The 20,763-nt window shown below is 43.0% G+C and overlaps 1 protein-coding gene across 2 annotated transcripts in view; it reads left to right on the top strand.

The window, feature by feature from the left end:
• The window catches only part of RALGAPA2 (Ral GTPase activating protein catalytic subunit alpha 2), a 1,332,894-nt gene that overhangs the window by 224,500 nt on the left and 1,087,631 nt on the right, over positions 1-20,763 (top strand). For both annotated transcript variants that reach the window (XM_053712011.1, XM_053712010.1), the window contains exons 6-7: positions 16,636-16,813; positions 16,973-17,085. In XM_053712011.1, the coding sequence (XP_053567986.1) occupies positions 16,636-16,813; positions 16,973-17,085 (291 nt within the window). The remainder of the gene's footprint in view (positions 1-16,635; positions 16,814-16,972; positions 17,086-20,763) is intronic.

The following is a 20,763-nucleotide window of genomic DNA, read 5'->3' as shown; positions in this document are numbered from 1 at the left end:
CAGACTTTCTCTCTTCGCCCAGGCTTGGGCAAGAGATGTCCAGGATCCCTGGGCGCTAGAGATAATATCTCAGGGATAACCTTCTGGACTTCAAATACTCTCCCCCAAGAGAGAGATTTCATCTGTCAAGGTTGTCAACAAACCAAATAAAGAAAGAGGCGTTTCTACGCTGCGTACAAGAGCTTTTATTAATGGGAGTAATCCATCCAGTTTCCACGGTCGGAACAGGAGCAAGGTTTTTACCTCAAATCTGTTTGTGGTTCCCAAAAAAGAGGGAACTTTCAGGCCAATCCTGGATTTAAAGATCCTAAACAAATTCCTAAGAGTTCCATCGTTCAAAATGGAGACTATTCGGACAATTTTACCCATGATCCAAAAGGGTCAGTACATGACCACAGTGGATTTAAAGATGCTTACCTTCACATACCGATCCACAAAGATCATTACCGGTATCTAAGGTTTGCCTTTCTAGACAGGCATTACCAGTTTGTAGCTCTTCCATTCGGATTGGCTACGGCTCCAAGAATCTTCACAAAGGTTCTGGGTTGCTCTTCTGGCGGTACTAAGACCGCGAGGAATTTCGGTAGCTCCCTACCTAGACGACATTCTGATACAAGCTTCAAGCTTTCAAACTGCCAGTCTCATACAGAGTTAGTACTGGCATTTCTAAGGTCGCATGGATGGAAGGTGAACGAAAAGAAGAGTTCTCTCTTTCCACTCACAAGAGTTCCCTTCCTGGGGACTCTTAAAGATTCTGTAGAAATGAAAATTTACCTGACAGAAGACAGGTTAACAAAACTTCAAAGTGCATGCCGTGTCCTTCATTCCATTCAACACCCGTCAGTGGCTCAATGCATGGAGGTAATCGGCTTAATGGTAGCGGCATGGACATAGTACCCTTTGCACGCCTACACCTCAGACCGCTGCAATTGTGCATGCTAAGTCAGTGGAATGGGGATTACTCAGACTTGTCCCCTTCTCTGAATCTGGATCAAGAAACCAGAAATTCTCTTCTATGGTGGCTTTCTCGGCCACATCTGTCCAGGGGGATGCCATTCAGCAGGCCAGACTGGACAATTGTAACAACAGACGCCAGCCTACTAGGTTGGGGCGCTGTCTGGAATTCTCTGAAGGCTCAGGGACAATGGAATCAGGAGGAGAGTCTCCTACCAATAAACATTCTGGAATTGAGAGCAGTTCTCAATGCCCTTCTGGCTTGGCCCCAGTTGACAACTCGGGGGTTCATCAGGTTTCAGTCGGACAACATCACGACTGTAGCCTACATCAACCATCAGGGAGGGACAAGAAGCTCCCTAGCAATGATGGGAAGTATCAAAGATAATTCGCTGGGCAGAGTCCTCACTCTTGCCACCTGTCAGCAATCCACATCCCGGGAGTGGAGAACTGGGAGGCGGATTTTTAAGTCGTCAGACTTTTCATCCGGGGGAGTGGGAACTTCATCCGGAGGTCTTTGCCCAAATACTTCGACATTGGGGCAAACCAGAGATAGATCTCATGGCGTCTCGACAGAACGCCAAGCTTCCTCGTTACGGGTCCAGATCCAGTGGATCCGGGAGCGGTCCTGATAGATGCCTTGACAGCACCTTGGACCTTCAGGATGGCTTATGTGTTTCCACCTTTCCCGATGCTTCCTCGATTGATTGCCAGAATCAAACAGGAGAGAGCATCAGTGATTCTAATAGCGCCTGCATGGCCACGCAGGACTTGGTATGCAGATCTGGTGGACATGTCGTCCTGTCCACCTTGGTCTCTACCTCTGAAACAGGACCTTCTGATACAGGGTCCTTTCAAACATCAAAATCTAACTTCTCTGAAGCTGACTGCTTGGAAATTGAACGCTTGATTTTATCAAAACGTGGTTTTTCTGAGTCAGTTATTGATACCTTAATACAGGCTAGGAAGCCTGTTACCAGAAAGATTTACCATAAAATATGGCGTAAATACCTATATTGGTGCGAATCCAAAGGTTACTCTTGGAGTAAGGTTAGGATTCCTAGGATATTGTCTTTTCTACAAGAAGGTTTAGAAAAGGGTTTATCCGCTAGTTCCTTAAAGGGACAGATCTCAGCTCTGTCCATTCTGTTGCACAAACGTCTGTCAGAAGTTCCAGACGTTCAGGCTTTTTGTACAGGCTTTGGCCAGGATTAAGCCTGTGTTTAAAACTGTTGCTCCACCATGGAGTTTAAACCTTGTTCTTAACGTTTTACAGGGCGTTTCCGTTTGAACCCCTTCATTCCATTGATATAAAGTTGTTATCTTGGAAAGTTCTATTTTTAATGGCTATTTCCTCGCTCGAAGAGTCTCTGAGTTATCAGCCTTACATTGTGATTCTCCTTATTTGATTTTCACTCGGATAAGGTAGTTCTGCGTACTAAACCTGGGTTCTTACCTAAGGTAGTCACTAACAGGAATATCAATCAAGAGATTGTTGTTCCATCCTTGTGTCCAAATCCTTCTTCAAGGAAGGAACGACTTCTGCACAATCTGGATGTAGTTCGTGCCCTAAAATTTTATTTATAGGCAACTAAAGATTTTCGACAAACGTCTTCCCTGTTTGTCGTTTACTCTGGTCAGAGGAGAGGTCAAAAAGCTTCTGCTACCTCTCTCTCTTTTTGGCTTCATAGCATAATACGTTTAGCTTATGAGACTGCTGGACAGCAGCCTCCTGAAAGAATTACAGCTCATTCCACTAGAGCTGTGGCTTCCACTTGGGCCTTTAAGAATGAGGCCTCTGTGAACAGATTTGCAAGGCTGCAACTTGGTCTTCGCTTCATACTTTTTCCAAATTTTACAAATTTGACACTTTTGCTTCTTCGGAGGCTATTTTTTGGGAGAAAGGTTCTTCAGGCAGTGGTTCCTTCTGTATAAAGATCCTGCCTGTCCCTCCCGTCATCCGTGTACTTTTGCTTTGGTATTGTATCCCAGAAGTAATGATGACCCGTGGACTGATCACACTTAACAGGATAAAACATAATTTATGCTTACCTGATAAATTCCTTTCTCCTGTAGTGTGATCAGTCCACGGCCCGCCCTGTTTTTTACGGCAAGGTAAATATTTTTTAAATTATACTCCAGTCACCACTACACCCTTTGGCTTCTCCTTTCTCGTTGGTCCTTGGTCGAATGACTGGAGGTGACGTAGAGGGGAGGAGCTATATGGCAGCTCTGCTGGGTGAATCCTCTTGCACTTCCTGTTGGGGAGGAGTAATATCCCAGAAGTAATGATGACCCGTGGACTGATCACACTACAGGAGAAAGGAATTTATCAGGTAAGCATAAATTATGTTTTTAGGACGAATGCCGTAGATTTCATAGCTACTTCTGTTGCTCTATAGAAACATTAAAGGGACATAAAACAAGTTGGGATAGAGACAGAATATAATAATATGTACTTTAATTACTTTACCTGCAAGTGACTAAACACTGATAAGAGGGGTGGAGTTAGCTGCTCCAGGCAGTTTAGCTATGTAATTAATTTTGCTTATTTTTGAAAATTATTTAAAATACTTGCCAGCAATTTTAATAATTTTTTTTATGCAAACTATTTTAAATTAATTAGCCATTTTAGGATATTCACAGATCTCAACCTGTTTTATGGCACTTTAAACTGCTGGGTACAGCTACAATAGCATATTTACTACTCACCATGCTATTGTTTTGCCTCCTGTACCTGCAGCTCTCTTTAATGGGCCAGTCTACTCTAGAATTTGTGTTGTTTAAAAAGATTGATAATCCCTTTTTACCTCTGATTGCCTTGTATCTAAGTTTCTGCAGACTGCTCGCTTATTTCAGTTCTTTTGACAGACTTGCATGTTAGCCAATCAGTGCTGACTCATATTTGACACGCATAAACTTGCACTTTCTATCTGTGAAAAACTGTCAAAATGCAGTGAGGTAATAGGTGACCTTCAACGGCTTAGAAATTAGCTTATGAGCCTACCTAGGTTTAGCTTTCAACAAAGAATACCAAGAGAACAAAGCAAATTTGATGACAAAAGTAAATTGGAAAATTGTTTAAAATTGCATGCCCTATTGGAATCATGAAAGATTAATTGTGACTAGACTGTCCCTTTAAAACCATTCTCTAATTTTAACTCCTTACAGAATCTATTTGGTAAAGCTCTGCGTTTTATACTGTGCACCGTCATCTTGTAGCTCACGAATTGTTGCATCCTGTGATAGGAGCAGTTCACTTTCACAGATCTGCTTTTTGACAGCTGCACCTTTTCACTTCAGTTTATCTCACATAATAACATAATAACTGTTCAATTCTTTGCAAAAAGAGAATCCACAATCCTCAAGAGGTGCGCTGATGTATAATCAGTCCGTTCCGGTATGCTTGGATATGTGGCTGCACTCCCAAAGGAAATCCCGATGGAATCCTGGCTGCGTGAAAAATGGAAGAAGAGAGGCGCCAAAACCATAAAACAGTATCGTTTGAACAAGGGAGAAGAATGCAGAGAAGAGCCCCCCCTAGAGTGAACACTCACATAGTAAGCGGCACAATCAGCGTGCCTTATACCGCAAGTCGGGACCGTTGAGAGTCGCCCGACAGACACCCCCAGGCAGGTAACGTCACCACAGGACCTCCAATCCGCTGCAGACAGTATCGTGCTGTGGGAACTCCTTGGGATCAGCTGTGGCTTGCGGCATCCAAAGTCACAGAGGATAGACACAGAACGCTTCTTGTGGTTGGTGCATGTCTCCCTAATGTGCAGCTTAAATTCTTTGCACAGTTTTAAAGTTAAATAACAAATATAAGCTCCAAGATGGCAGCACCCAATGTGAAGATGCAGAGCTTCACTAGTACTTGTAAGGAGAGTAATAGTTAAAAATTTAACTTTTCCTTCTTAATACAGGGTGAGTCCACAGCTGCATTCCTTACTTGTGGGAAATACTGAACCTGGCCCCCAGGAGGAGGCAAAGACACCCCAGTCAAAGGCTTAAATACCTCCCCCACTTCCCTCATCCCCCAGTCATTCTTTGCCTTTCGTCACAGGAGGTTGGCAGAGAAGTTTCAGAAGATTTCGAGTAGTTCCTTAGGAAGGGTATCTACCCTTCGATATGGGACTGGAGTTTTAAGTATTCTTGTCAGCCTCTCAGTGAGAGCATTGATGAAAGTTAGAGTCTGGAGATGCAGGGAGAGTCTTTCTGCGAAACCATCCAGACTCATTAACAGCTCCTAAGCAATCAGTGTTGACGAGTTTCACTGCCTGCTTTTCATCACTCAAGTCCATGTCAGAAGCGATGCTACAGTCTGTCACACTTGAAGTACCGTTTTTCTGTTCCACGGCATAGTTTCCGGTAAGATAGTTTCATTTTTTTTACACATATGTTACTGCTAGAAGACAGGGTCACAGTGAGACTCCTTTATCTTTATGGAATCAAGGGTTAATATCTCCTGAGGGGGATTGTTTAACAGTGGGGTGTTAAACAAATATGATTATTTGATTTCTGCTGCTTTATATGTGAGATGTTTTGGGCTTATAGGCTGATAGGGATTGTACAGGTTACTTTTTTATGGAGCTGCACAGTTTTTATTAGGCTTGGCACACATTTCCTTAGCAGGGGCAGTCCTGCATTGTGCACCGTGTGACCGGGAGTGGTCACGGTTTCCATTTCCTATTCCTGACCGAGTGACTATGGAGAGGAGAGAGTTTTCTCTATACTGTCTGGGTCATAGGAGGTGGTGAGTGCCCCAGCCATTGGGGGTATAGGTGCCGGTTGTTTCTTTGATTTCAATAAGGTTACCTAGTTATGGAGGATTCAGATTTTTTTTTTTGGGGGGTCCCCTCTACAATAGAATTTGATACCTATGTATATTGAGGAGGCCCGGGTAGTCGAGCCCTCTCAATTGTGTTCCATATTCCGCAACTGGGTGTTTTCATCAACCAATGTTAAGATGTTAGATGCCACTGAGCCTTCTGCCTCTGAGTACTCTTCGTCCTGTGAGGTGTGTCCCCTACAGTCATCTGATCCTTCATATGCAGCTTCCCCTTGCTCCAATAATCCTCCACCTGAAGGGGGCCTTTTTTCACCTGACGTTACTACGCAGTTTCGTCTGGCGATGTTTGCGGCCTTAGCTGCTTTGCCTAGTACTGCTACGCACAAACGTAGAGTTAATCCATGCACTTCTGCCCAGGGAGCATCGTGTGAGGTGACGATTGTATCCGATCAGTCATCTGGGGATGCGGTTCTCTCTGAGGCTTCAGAGTACGGACCTTTTGGGTCGAAGCCTGCTGCTTCTACTTCTCCGGGAGAGGAGGATTTAGATTTAGAGTAGCACGCCTGTGCTTACTTATAAGAGAAGTTTTGGCGATATTAGAGATTCCTAGTACTGATCTACCAGTCGAATCTCAGAACACTAAATCAGATGGCAAATTTGATTAAGGCGGGTGGGGAAGGATGGAGATCCTCTTCCTTTTCATCTATTTATTTTTAAGATTCCAAGTTCCAGGCTCTATAGGGGGGTTGTGTCGTTACCCATCCCTATTTGGCTAACACTTTTTGTGAGTTTGTCAATCATTTTGCTGTTCCGTTTAAGGATAGTTTATTCCTAGAGCTCTTGGTTATTAAAGGAAACTCCTTTTCAGAAGATGTTTCGTCACCTGGGATATTTATATACTGACGACTTAGATTGTTCCAGTTTCTGGAGACTTCCTAATGAAGCGTCTGTCTCGATTCAAGGTGATTATCCCTCAATTTTTTTCATGTAATTAGCAAGAGTCCATGAGCTAGTGACGTATGGGATATACATTCCTACCAGGAGGGGCAAAGTTTCCCAAACCTCAAAATGCCTATAAATACACCCCTCACCACACCCACAAATCAGTTTTACAAACTTTGCCTCCTATGGAGGTGGTGAAGTAAGTTTCTGCTAGATTCTACGTTGATATGCGCTCCGCAGCAGGTTGGAGCCCGGTTTTCCTCTCAGTGTGCAGTGAATGTCAGAGGGATGTGAGGAGAGTATTGCCTATTTGAATTCAATGATCTCCTTCTACGGGGTCTATTTCATAGGTTCTCTGTTATCGGTCGTAGAGATTCATCTCTTACCTCCCTTTTCAGATCGACGATATACTCTTATATATACCATTACCTCTACTGATTCTCGTTTCAGTACTGGTTTGGCTTTCTACTCCATGTAGATGAGTGTCCTGGGGTAAGTAAGTCTTATTTTTCTGTGACACTCTAAGCTATGGTTGGGCACTTTTATATAAGTTCTAAATATATGTGTTCAAACATTTATTTGCCTTGACTCAGGATGTTCAATGTTCCTTATTTCAGACAGTCAGTTTCATATTTGGGATAATGCATATGAATAAATCAATTTTTTTCTTACCTTAAAATTTGACTTTTTCCCTGTGGGCTGTTAGGCTCGCGGGGGCTGAAAATGCTTCATTTTATTGCGTCATTCTTGGCGCGGAGTTTTTTTGGCGCAAATTTTTTTTTCTGTTTCCGGCGTCATACGTGTCGCCGGAAGTTGCGTCATTTTTTTTACGTTTTCTTGCGCCAAAAGTGTCGGTGTTCCGGATGTGGCGTCATTTTTGGCGCCAAAAGCATTTAGGCGCCAAATAATGTGGGCGTCTTTTTTGGCGCTAAAAAATTTGGGCGTCACTATTGTCTCCACATTATTTAAGTCTCATTATTTATTGCTTCTGGTTGCTAGAAGCTTGTTCACTGGCATTTTTTCCCATTCCTGAAACTGTCATTTAGAGAATTTGATCAATTTTGCTTTATATGTTGTTTTTTCTATTACATATTGCAAGATGTCCCAGATTGACCCTGAGTCAGAAGATACTTCTGGAAAATCGCTGCCTGGTGCTGGATCTACCAAAGTTAAGTGTATCTGCTGTAAACTTGTGGTATCTGTTCCTCCAGCTGTTGTTTGTAATGAATGTCATGACAAACTTATTAATGCAGATAATATTTCCTTTAGTAATGTTACATTACCTGTTGCTGTTCCATCAACATCTAATACTCAGTGTTCCTGTTAACATAAGAGATTTTGTTTCTAAATCCATTAAGAAGGCTATGTCTGTTATTCCTCCTTCTAGTAAACGTAAAAGGTCTTTTAAAACTTCTCATTTTTCAGATGAATTTTTAAATGAACAGCATCATTCTGATTCTGATAATGATTCCTCTGGTTCAGAGGATTCTGTTCAGAGATTGATGCTGATAAATCTTCATATTTATTCAAGATGGAATTTATTCGTTCTTTACTTAAAGAAGTCTAATTGCATTAGAAATAGAGGATTCTGGTCCTCTTGATACTAAATCTAAACGTTTAAATAAGGTTTTTAAATCTCCTGTGGTTATTCCAGAAGTTTTTCCTGTCCCTGATGCTATTTCTGAAGTAATCTCCAGGGAATGGAATAATTTGGGTAATTCATTTACTCCTAAACGTTTTAAGCAATTATATCCTGTGCCATCTGATAGATTAGAGTTTTGGGACAAAATCCCTAAGGTTGATGGGGCTGTCTCTACTCTTGCTAAGCGTACTACCATTCCTACGGCAGATAGTACTTCCTTTAAGGATCCTTAGATAGGAAGATTGAATCCTTTCTAAGAAAAGCTTACTTATGTTCAGGTAATCTTCTTAGACCTGCTATATCTTTAGCGGATGTTGCTGCAGCTTCAACTTTTTGGTTAGAAGCTTTAGCGCAACAAGTAACAGATCATAATTCTCATAGCATTGTTAATCTTCTTCAACATGCTAATAACTTTATTTGTGATGCCATCTTTGATATCATTAGAGTTGATGTCAGGTATATGTCTCTAGCTGTGCCCTTATTTTAGCTAGAAGAGCTTTATGGCTTAAAACTTGGAATGCTGATATGTCTTCTAAGTCAACTTTGCTTTCCCTTTCTTTCCAGGGCAATAAATTATTTGGTTCTCAGTTGGATTCTATTATCTCAACTGTTACTGGAGGGAAAGGAACTTTTTTACCACAGGATAAAAAATCTAAAGGTAAATTTAGGTCTAATAATCGTTTTCGTTCCTTTCGTCATAATAAGGAACAAAAGCCTGATCCTTCACCCACAGGAGCGGTATCAGTTTGGAAACCATCTCCAGTCTGGAATAAATCCAAGCCTTTTAGAAAAACAAAGCCAGCTCCCAAGTCCACATGAAGGTGCGGCCCTCATTCCAGCCCAGCTGGTAGGGGGCAGATTACGATTTTTCAAAGAAATTTGGATCAATTCAATTCACAATCTTTGGATTCAGAACATTGTTTCAGAAGGGTACAGAATTGGCTTCAAGATAATGCCTCCTGCAAAGAGATTTTTTCTTTCCCGTGTCCCAGTAAATCCAGTGAAGGCTCAAGCATTTCTGAAATGTGTTTCAGATCTAGTGTTGGCTGGAGTAATTATGCCAGTTCCAGTTCTGGAACAGGGGCTGGGGTTTTATTCAAATCTCTTCATTGTACCAAAGAAGGAGATTTCCTTCAGGCCAGTTCTGGGTCTAAAAATATTGAATCGTTATGTAAGGATACCAACATTCAAAATGGTAACTATAAGGACTATCCTGCCTTTTGTTCAGCAAGGGCATTATATGTCCACAATAGATTTACAGGATGCATATCTGCATATTCCGATTCATTCAGATCACTATCAGTTTCTGAGATTCTCTTTCCTAGACAAGCATTACCAGTTTGTGGCTCTGCCGTTTGGCCTAGCAACAGCTCCAAGAATTTTTACAAAGGTTCTCGGTGCCCTTCTGTCTGTAATCAGAGAACAGGGTATTGTGGTATTTCCTTATTTGGACGATATCTTGGTACTTGCTCAGTCTTCACATTTAGCAGAATCTCATACGAATCGACTTGTGTTGTTTCTTTAAGATCATGGTTGGAGGATCAATTTTCCGAAAAGTTAATTGATTCCTCAGACAGATAGATTCAGTGTCCATGACTCTGTCTTTGACAGACAAGAGACGTCTAAAATTGATCTCAGCTTGTCGAAACCTTCAGTCTCAATCATTCCCTTCGGTAGCCTTATGCATGTAAATTCTAGGTCTTATGACTGCTGCATCGGACGCGATCCCCTTTGCTCGTTTTCACATGCGACCTCTTCAGCTCTGTATGCTGAACCAGTGGTGCAGGGATTACACAAAGATATCTCAATTAATATCTTTAAAACAGATTGTTCGACACTCTCTGACGTGGTGGACAGATCACCATCGTTCAGTTCAGGGGGCTTCTTTTGTTCTTCCAACCTGGACTGTAATTTCAACAGATGCAAGTCTGACAGGTTGGGGAGCTGTTTGGGGGTCTCTGACAGCACAAGGGGTTTGGGAATCTCATTAGGTGAGATTACCAATCAATATTTTGGAACTCCGTGCAATTTTCAGAGCTCTTCAGTCATGGCCTCTTCTAAAGAGAGAATCGTTCATTTGTTTTCAGACAGACAATGTCACAACTGTGGCATATATCAATCATCAAGGAGGGACTCACAGTCCTCTGGCTATGAAAGAAGTATCTCGAATACTGGTATGGGCGGAATCCAGCTCCTGTCTAATTTCTGCGGTTCATATCCCAGGTATAGACAATTGGGAAGCGGATTATCTCAGTCGCCAAAACGTTACATCCGGGCGAATGGTCTCTTCACCCAGAGGTATTTCTTCAGATTGTTCAAATGTGGGGACTTCCAGAAATAGATCTGATGGCTTCTCATCTAAACAAGAAACTTCCCAGGTATCTGTCCAGATCCAGGGACCCTCAGGCGGAAGCAGTGGATGCATTATCACTTCCTTGGAAGTATCATCCTGCCTATATCTTTCCGCCTCTAGTTCTTCTTCCAAGAGTAATCTCCAAGATTCTGAAGGAATGCTCGTTTGTTCTGTTGGTGGCTCCAGCATGGCCTCACAGGTTTTGGTATGCGGATCTTGTCCGGATGGCCTCTTGCCAACCGTGGACTCTTCCGTTAAGACCAGACCTTCTGTCGCAAGGTCCTTTTTGCCATCAGGATCTCAAATCCTTACATTTAAAGGTATGGAGATTGAACGCTTGATTCTTAGTCAAAGAGGTTTCTTTGATACTGTGATTAATACTATGTTACAGGCTCGTAAATTTGTATCTAGTAAGATATATTATCGAGTCTGGAAGACTTACATTTCTTGGTGTCTTTCTCATCATTTTTCCTGGCATTCTTTTAGAGTTCCGAGAATTTTACAGTTTCTTCAGGATGGTTTGGATAAAGGTTTGTCTGCAAGTTCCTTGAAAGGACAAATCTCTGCTCTTTCTGTTCTTTTTCACAGAAAGATTGCTAATCTTCCTGATATTGTTTTGTACAAGCTTTGGTTCGTATAAAACCTGTTATTAAGTCAATTTCTCCTCCTTGGAGTTTGAATTTGGTTCTGGGGGCTCTTCAAGCTCCTCCGTTTGAACCTATGCATTCATTAGACATTAAATTACTTTATTGGAAAGTTTTGTTTCTTTTGGCCATCTCTTCTGCTAGAAGAGTTTCTGAATTATCTGCTCTTTCTTGTGAGTCTCCTTTTCTGATTTTTCATCAGGATAAGGCGGTGTTGCAAACTTCTTTTAAATTTTTACCTAAGGTTGTGAATTCTAACAACATTAGTAGATAAATTGTGGTTCCTTCATTGTGTCCTAATCCTAAGAATTCTAAGGAGAGATCATTGCATTCTTTGGATGTAGTTAGAGCTTTGAAATATTATGTTGAAGCTACTAAGAATTTCCGAAAGTCTTCTAGTCTATTTGTTATCTTTTCCGGTTCTAGGAAAGGTCAGAAGGCCTCTGCCATTTCTTTGGCATCTTGGTTGAAATCTTTAATTCATCATGCTTATGTCGAGTCGGGTAAAACTCCGCCTCAAAGGATTACAGCTCATTCTACTAGGTCAGTTTCTACCTCCTGGGCGTTTAGGAATGAAGCTTCGGTTGATCAGATTTGCAAAGCAGCAACTCGGTCTTCTTTGCATACTTTTACTAAATTCTACCATTTTGATGTGTTTTCTTCTTCTGAAGCAGTTTTTGGTAGAAAAGTACTTCAGGCAGCTGTTTCAGTTTGATTCTTCTGCTTATAATTTCAGTTTTTTTCATTCTAAGATTTAAACTTTATTTTGGGTGTGGATTATTTTCAGCGGAATTGGCTGTCTTTATTTTATCCCTCCCTCTCTAGTGACTCTTGCGTGGAAGATCCACATCTTGGGTAGTCATTATCCCATACGTCACTAGCTCATGGACTCTTGCTAATTACATGAAAGAAAACATAATTTATGTAAGAACTTACCTGATAAATTCATTTCTTTCATATTAGCAAGAGTCCATGAGGCCCACCCTTTTTGTGGTGGTTATGATTTTTTGTATAAAGCACAATTATTCCAATTCCTTATTTTTTATGCTTTCGCACTTTTTTCTCATCACCCCACTTCTTGGCTATGCGTTAAACTGATTTGTGGGTGTGGTGAGGGGTGTATTTATAGGCATTTTGAGGTTTGGGAAACTTTGCCCCTCCTGGTAGGAATGTATATCCCATACGTCACTAGCTCATGGACTCTTGCTAATATGAAAGAAATGAATTTATCAGGTAAGTTCTTACATAAATTATGTTTTTTTAGAAAAAGAATTAAGGCCTTAGAGCTTATAATTCTTTGATTTGGGAGTTTTGCAGATTACTAGCCCCAAAGCTAGGGCTTCAGTTTTGTTTTGTGCAGGCTTTGAATCACTCTGACAGATATGACTTCTGAATCTAATCTTTCCTCTGCTTGGTTCCGCTATTCTGACATTTTACCTTTTAATGAGAGAGCGAATCTGAGAGACAAATTTCTTTCTTTTATTCTTTTAATGCGGTTAAAGCCCAGCCTCAGATCTCCGCTAAACCTGAACAATCCAAGTGATTTTGGAAGCCGACTCAGTCATGGAATAAGTCCAAGCAGAGCAGAGGCCCGCCTAACCTAGGTTGGCAGGAAGGGCCAGTTCAAGGTCCTATCTTGGATCGTGTTGGGGACTGACCTTTGCTCTTTTCAGATGCTTGATTCAGGGACGTACAGGATCCATGGGTCCTAGAGGTCTTAGCTTGGCTTCAAATCTCAGCCTTCCAGGGCAGTTTTCCTTCTCTTGATCCTGTCTTCCAGACAGAGAGAGTGAAGCCATTTCAGGTGGGTGCAGGTTTTGTTCTCCATTGGAGTCATTGTCCCGGGCCTATCACAGAGTGAGGTTTGAGATATTATTCAGACCGTTGTTTTTGTGGTCCCATAGAGGGAGGGAACTTCCGTCCTATTGGGTCCTAAGGCACTTAAGCAAGCTTGTCATGTATCCTCGTTCCAGAGGGGAGACTATAAGATCCGCTCTACCCTTGGTACAGGAAGAGCAGTGCGGGGCCACTTTTGAGAAAGGATATCATACCTTTTCATTCCACCTCAGGGAACACTTCCGGTTCCTAAGGTTGTCGTTTCTGGACCAATACTTCCAGTACTTTGTTACTTCCGTTTTGGTCTCGCTACTGCTTCTAGAGCCTTTTAGGAATCTAGAGTTTCTTTTGGCTGCGGTTAGAATTCAGATCTGGTGGTAGCTTCCCTTGTCTAGACGATCTGGTTCAGTTGCCATTGTCTCGTCTGACAGAAGACCATTAGGGATTTCGTTGGTCTTCCTCGATCCTCAGGGATAGAGTTCTCTGGTGTAAGCACCAAGGTTGATTCCTGGATGCTAATTTTAGTCTTCATAGACATGGAGACATTTCTTTCGGACTTGTGAAGTTATGAGTTAGCTTCATCAGGTCCTGCCCTCCAGACCTCCTTCTGGCCATTGCTGGCTCTTTGTTGGGTGGTGATGATTTGTCATGGGGTCCATCTTGGACATCATTCCTTTTGCTAGGTCTCATCTCAGCTGAGGCTCGGTGTATGCTGAGGCAGTATAGTGGCACTGTTTCACATCTGTGTTAACAGAATTAGCTGGACTACTGGTTGAGAGAATCACTCTCTAGTGTCTTTGTCCAGATCTTGTCCTGAGGGACATCTTTCTTGAATCATCCGGGGCGGTTTTGACTTCGATCACAGGTTCGTCAGGATGGTGAGAGTGTGCCAAGAGGGCATGGGGCGCGTGGACTCAGGAGGTTTCCCTCCCAATTTACTTTATGGATCTTCAGGCAATCTTTTTGCTCTGAGGGCTTAAACTACTGGGTTAGTCCCAGTTTATAGATTCTAGTCAGAACGAGAGACTCCCTAGCAATGAGGGTGTTATCTCGGGTTTGGTAGAGGGCGGAGTCCCACTACTGCTCGCTGTCAGCGATCCACTCTCCGGGTGTTGGCATCCTGGACTGATGTTCTCTACAGATATTCCCTTTATTTGGGGATATGGTCTCCATCCGAGGGGTTTTCGGATATTTGTAACTGGGGTGGGGGTGGGGGACACGCCGGATGTGAGTCTCAGGACGTCACGTTTCAATGCCAAGTTACCCACAGATGGGTCGTGGTTCAGGGATCCTCAGGCAGAGCTAATGGATGCATTAGCAGTGCCTTGGAGGTTCAATACAATTTTTCTTTTCTGCCATATGACTCCTTCCTCGAGTGGTGGCTCGAACCTAGCAGGAGCAGGAGTCAGGGATACCGATTGCTCCGCTACAGCCGCAAAGATCGTGGCTCACGGTTTTGTGGGGATGTCGTCTTCCCCTCCAGGAAGGTTATCTTGTTGCAGGGATCTGCTGGAACAAGGCCCCTTTGCTTCATCAAATCTTATTTCTCTGAGCCGGACTGCGAGATGACGCTTAGTCTTAGCCAAGAGAGGGTTTTCTGAGAGGTTATGGTCCTCTCCTTCAAGTGCGTAAGCCAGTTCCTCGTCATCTATCATAAGGTGTGGAGGACCCCCTTCCTCTGTGAAGAGCGTGATTCGTCTTGACACACTATTCTAGTTTGCCAGGATTCTTTTCTTCCTCCAGGATGGTCTGGAGAAAATCCTATTAGCTAGTTCCTTGTTGGGACAGTTTTGGCCCTGTCTGTTTTACTACACAGAGGCTCATTGAGCTTCCGGTCGTACAGTTTTTGGTTAGGGCTCTGACTACGATCAGGCCGGTGTGTCGATCTGATGCTACTCCTTGGAGCTTAGATCTTGTTCTTAAGGTTCTGCATCGGGCTACTTTTGTACCTATGCATGAGGTTGACATTAAGTTGTTATCTTGGGAGATTCCTTTCCAACTAAATATTGCTTCTGCGTGCAGAAGTCTATGAGATTGCGGCCTTGCAATGTGACCCTCCTTATCTGGTGTTCCATAATATGGAGTCGTGTCTTGAAGTTCTATCTTCAGGCTACATAGGAATAGACAGATTATTTCCTCTGTTATCTATCTGGGAGGTGTAAGGTTCAGAAAGCAACTTCGACTTCCTTATCTTTTAATTGAGCAGAATCATCTGCTTGTTTTATGAGACAGCGGGACACTAGCCTCCTCAGAGGATTACGGCTCATTCTACTAGAGCAGTGACATCCTCTTGGTTCTTTTAAAATGAGGCCTCTATTGATCATATTTGTAGGGCAGCTATCTAGTCCTCCTTGCATTCTTTTTCCAAAATTTTTAATGAGTTTTTGCTTCTGGTGAAGCGGCCTTTGGGAGCAAGGGTTTTGCAGGCTGTGGTGCCCTCAGATGGGGGCCGCCTCTCCTTTTTGCCCTCCCGTTAGCATTCAGTGTCCTCTGGAGCTTGTAACAAGTAAGGAATGCAGCTGTGGACTCTCCCTGTATTAAGATGGAAAACATAAATTATGCTTACCAGATAATTTCCTTTCCTTTTGTACAGGGAGAGTCCACAGCTCCCGCCTGTGTTCTCCGATGGGTGGCCCTAAATTTTAACTTGTTCTGGCACCTTTTTCACCCTGATATTTCTCCTACTGTTCCTTGTTCCCTCAGCAGAATGACTGGGGGATGAGGGAAGTGGGGGAGGTATTTAAGCCTTTTGGCTGGGGTGTCTTTGCCTCCTCCTGGTGGCCAGGTTCAGTATTTAACACAAGTAAGGAAGGCAGCTGTGGATTGTTGCTGTACAGAAGGAAAGGAAATTATCTGGTAAGCATAATTTATGTTTTAAACATAAGGTTAAAAAGTGTCCTGACAAAGACAATTCCACTAAAACAAACATAACACCATTGTGTGCAAAACCTCCCTGTTTCCTGGCCAATATCAGGATACGTCGGTGACAGGGGTAAAGACACACATTGTGCTACTGCAATAGATGCGTTTCAGACCATAGATGGGTCCTTTCTCAATATTAGGTTAGACAAACCGAGTGACTACATACCTAACTTTAAATAAATAATAATACACCATTGAGAGGCACCAATCGTAATTCAATGTGCACGCCGCCTAATTGCATCACAAGTGTAATAGCCAATCGGCGAATCAAGGGGGCGGATATGTCCACAGGAGGAAAACAATAGCATTGTTAGTAGAACCATTCTATTGTAGTTGTACTCAGCAGTTTAATGTCCCTTTAAGAAAGGTCCTACTAGCTGCTAAAGACATCTAAAAAAACAAACAAAACAAAAAACATTCTACCAGTGTTCTTTTTTTTCTTTTTCTTTTCATGTCCTAATTAAAAATGGGAGCAGATAACTTTTATTGATCACTATTGTTGAAATTATTCACTTTGAGACTGAAACCTGCTTGTGTTTTGTTTTACTAGATACGATGTGAAGGAATAAGACTATTTTTACTCTGGCTACAAGCACTTCAGACTAACTGTGGAGAGGAACAAGCGATGATATTTGCATGTCTTGTGCCCGGCTTTCCTGCAGTTATGTCATCACGGGGTCCGTGCACATTGGATACACTCATTAATCCCACTTTTAATTTACCTGATGGTTAGTATAATTTAACCATTATGAGCCTTTAGTACAGGGGTCATCAATTCTGTATTTCCAAAACATCTGGGGGTCCACAATTGATGACCTCTGCTTTAGTATATATTTTATCATTTATTTAAGTTTTTAATATTTTGCAAAATTCATTTTGTATTGTAGGTAAAGTTTATCCTGAGGAGATCACTCCTCTTTTACCAGTGTCTGGTGAAAAACTTCCTGAAGATCAGAGCTGCTTTTTCTTGCAAGTTTTATTAAAATATATGGTACTTCAGGTAAAGATTTTATTGTTTGTTTTTTTTTCTTTATTTTTTTCTTTTATTTAAAAAAAATAAAATAAAATATATATATACAGGTATATAGTTTTTAAACGTTTTGCTTTTAAATATTTTTTAATTTTGTTTAATTGTTTTTGCTGTTTTTTTTTCTAGACAGTGTTCTGTGGAAACCTGGCTTTTTTACATTTTGTTATTGGGTGTTCTAGCAATACTTATTACTAATACTTATAAACAAATTGAATGATTTGAAACCACATGCATGATTTATATAGTTTTTTTTTTCTTCAGTTTGTAATCTAAACTTTATTTGTAAAAATAAACTCTCATTCTTCCTAAGAATCTCATCCAGATTTTGTGTTGTCAAATTTCTGTATGTGTTTCCATCTAAGGGGAGGAGAGTCCACAGCTTCATTCATTACTTTTGGGAATTCAGAACCTGGCCACCAGGAGGAGGCAAAGACACCCCAGCCAAAGGCTTAAATACCTCCCCCACTCCCCTCATCTCCAGTCATTCTTTGCCTTTCGTCACAGGAGGATGGCAGAGAAGTGCTGAAGATTTGGAGTAGTCTCTTATTGAGGGTAGTACTCTTCGGAATGGGACTGGAGTTTTAAGTAGTCCTGTCAGCCTCTCAGTGAGAGCCTGGGTAAAAGTTAGGGTCCGGAGATGCAGGGAGAGTCTTTCTGCGAAACCAAGCTCCACAAGCAATCGGTGTGGACGAGTTTCACTGCCTGCTTTCTGCACTCAAGTCCATGTCAGGAGCGATGCTTCTACCTGTCACACTTGAAGGGCCGTGTTCCTGTTCCACAGCTTAGATTCTGGTAAGATTGTTTCTTTTTTTTATACATAATGATAACACAGAAGACAGGGTCACAGTGTGGCGACTTTTATCTTATGAAATCAAGGGTTTATATTCCTGGTAAGGGGATTATTGAACAGGGGGGTTTATACATGATATTGTTTATTGTGCGATTGCTGCGTTATGTGCGAGATAAGGCTCTGGCAGTGGTGGAACTCCAGGTTGACTTTCGGGAGTATTTGCGTGGCCATGTAGGAGCGGTACTGCAAACATCCCATGTGACTGGGTGTGGCGGTCTCCACTTCCTCTGTTGATCAGCGGCACCGAAGAGAAAGCGGTTTCTGTATTCCGGGTCATAGGAGGTGGTGAGTGCTCCGGCCATTGGAGGTATAAAGGTGCCTGTTTGTTAGGTCAATCTAGTCCATAATAAAAGCGCAAGTGATGGAGGACTCTTATGTGTTGGAGGGTACTCCCTCTTTAACAAAGTCTCATTCCTGTGTTTATTGTGAGGAGGTGCTTGTAGATCAGCCTGCTCAACTATGTTCCACATGCCTCGATAAAGTTGCGACATCTAAAAATAAAGGGATGTCTAGTTACTACTGAGCTGTCCACCCTCCCTGCTTTCATCTCCAAGTGCACATGCAGCGCCCCAGGGCCCAACCATTACTCCTACGGGAGAGATTAGTTGGCCGTCAGATTTTGCGGATCAACTGCAAACGGCGGTATCGAAAGTGATCCATGCCTTACCACGTTCTGCTAAGCGCAAGCGTAGGGCGTATCATGGCGGCCCGGCCCAGGGGTTGTCTATGCCTATGGAAATATCAGAGGCGTTATACAATGACGAGGCCCACTCTGACTCTTCGGAGGAGGCTTCTTCTTGGTCGGAGTCCGTGTCATCTCATCCTCCGGCTGCAGAGGAGCCTGACTTTAGGTTTAGGATAGAGAACTTGCGCTTTTTGCTGAAGCAAGTGCTTGCTACTCTGGAGGTTCCAGAACCAAAGCTTCAGGAGGAACCTAAGCTTGGTAAGGTATACGAGGACAGGGTGGTGCCTCAGACCTTCCTGGTTCCTCTTAAGATGGCTAATATTATTAAGAATGATTGGGAGCGATTAGTTTCTTCTTTTTCCCCTTCTTTTTCCTTTAAGAAACTGTTCCCTGTCCCGGCCTCTCAGCTCGAGCTGTGGGGGACTGTCCTTAAGGTGGATGGTGCTATTTTCACGCTCGTGAAACAAACTACTATTCCTCTTGAGGATAGTTCGTTGTTTAAAGAGCCCATGGATAAAAAGTTGGAAAACATGTTAAGGAAGATGTTTCAGCACACAGGGTTTGTTTTTCAACCGGCAGCGGCTGTAGCTACGGTTGCCAGAGCTGCAGCATATTGGTGTGAATCCCTGTGTGATATGGTCGAGAGGGAGACTTCCATTGATGAGATACAGGATAAGATTAAGGTGTTAAGGGCCGCCAATTCTTTAATTTGTGATGCCAATATGCAAATTATTTGCCTGAACGCAAAGGTTTCAGAATTCTCCGTTTTAGCTCGCAGGGCTCTGTGGCTAAAGTTTTGGTTTGCGGACACGACCTCTAAGTCGAGGCTAGTGTCCCTGCCTTTTCAAGGAAAGATTCTGTTCGGTCCAGGTTTGGATTCAATCATATCCACGGTTACGCTAGGCAAGGGATCTTTCCTACCGCAGGATAAGAAGGCTAAGCCTAAAGGATCTACTTTTCGTCCCTTTCGTGCGGACAAGACCCAGGGCCAACAGCCCGCCACGAAAGCGGATCAGTCTAAGGGAACTTGGAAGCCTGCTCAGTCTTGGAACAAGTCCAAGCAGAACAAGAAGCCCGCCGAGACAAAATCGGCATGAAGGGTCGGCCCCCGACCAGTCACCGGACCAAGTAGGGGGCAGATTGTCTGTCCTTCGAAGCTTGGTTGCAGGACGTTCAGGACCCTTGGGTTCTGGAGGTTGTCGCGCAGGGTTACAGGATAGGATTTAGGTCCCATCTGCCCAGGGGCAGATTCCTCCTGTCAAACCTGTCTTCAAGGCCGGAAAAGAGAGGCCTTTCTAGAATGTGTGAGGGATCTCTCCTCTCTAGGTGTTATCGTACCAGTACCCCAAGCAGAAAGGGGTCTAGGGTACTATTCAAATCTTTTTGTGGTTCCAAACAAGGGGGGATGGTTCTTCCCTATCCTGGACCTAAAGTGTTTAAACAAGTTTCTTGCTGTTCTGTCGTTCAAGATGAAAACAAACAGATCTATTCTGCCCCTAGTTCAAGAGGGGCAGTTCATGACGACAATAGACTTGAAGGATGCTTACCTTCATGTTCCAATTCACAGGGACCACTTCAAGTTCCTAAGATTTGCGTTTCTGGACCAGCATTTCCAGTTTGTGGCCCTTTCCTTCAGTCTGGCGACGGCCCCGAGAGTCTTCACAAAGGTTCTAGGGGCACTCCTTGCAGTGGCCAGATCCAGGGGCATTGCTGTGGCACCTTTTTTGAATGACATCCTTGTCCACGCGCCGTCGTTCAGCCTAGCAGAGGATTATTCAAGGGCTCTCCTTTTCTTGCTCCAAGCTCACGGTTGGAATATCAACTCAGGAAAGAGTTCCCTGGTTCCCAGAAACAGGGTGGAGTTCCTGGGCACGATAATAGACTCTATGTCCATGAAGATTTTTCTCACAGATCAACGACACAGGAAGATTGCATCCACATGTCTTGCCCTTCAGTCCTCCTCAAGCCCTTCGGCGGCTCAGTGTATGGAGATGATCGGGCTTGTGGTCTCCAGCATAGACGTCATCCCTTTTGCCAGGTTCCATCTCAGACCTCTTCAATTGTGCATGTTGAGACAGTGGAACGGCGATCATTCAATTTTTCTTCGTTCTCT

The sequence above is a fragment of the Bombina bombina genome, chromosome 4, assembly GCF_027579735.1.
Source record: "Bombina bombina isolate aBomBom1 chromosome 4, aBomBom1.pri, whole genome shotgun sequence".
NCBI classification, from domain to species: Eukaryota; Metazoa; Chordata; class Amphibia; order Anura; family Bombinatoridae; genus Bombina; species Bombina bombina.
Note: the sequence above shows the minus strand (reverse complement) of the source record. Positions and strands in the feature narration are given on the sequence as shown.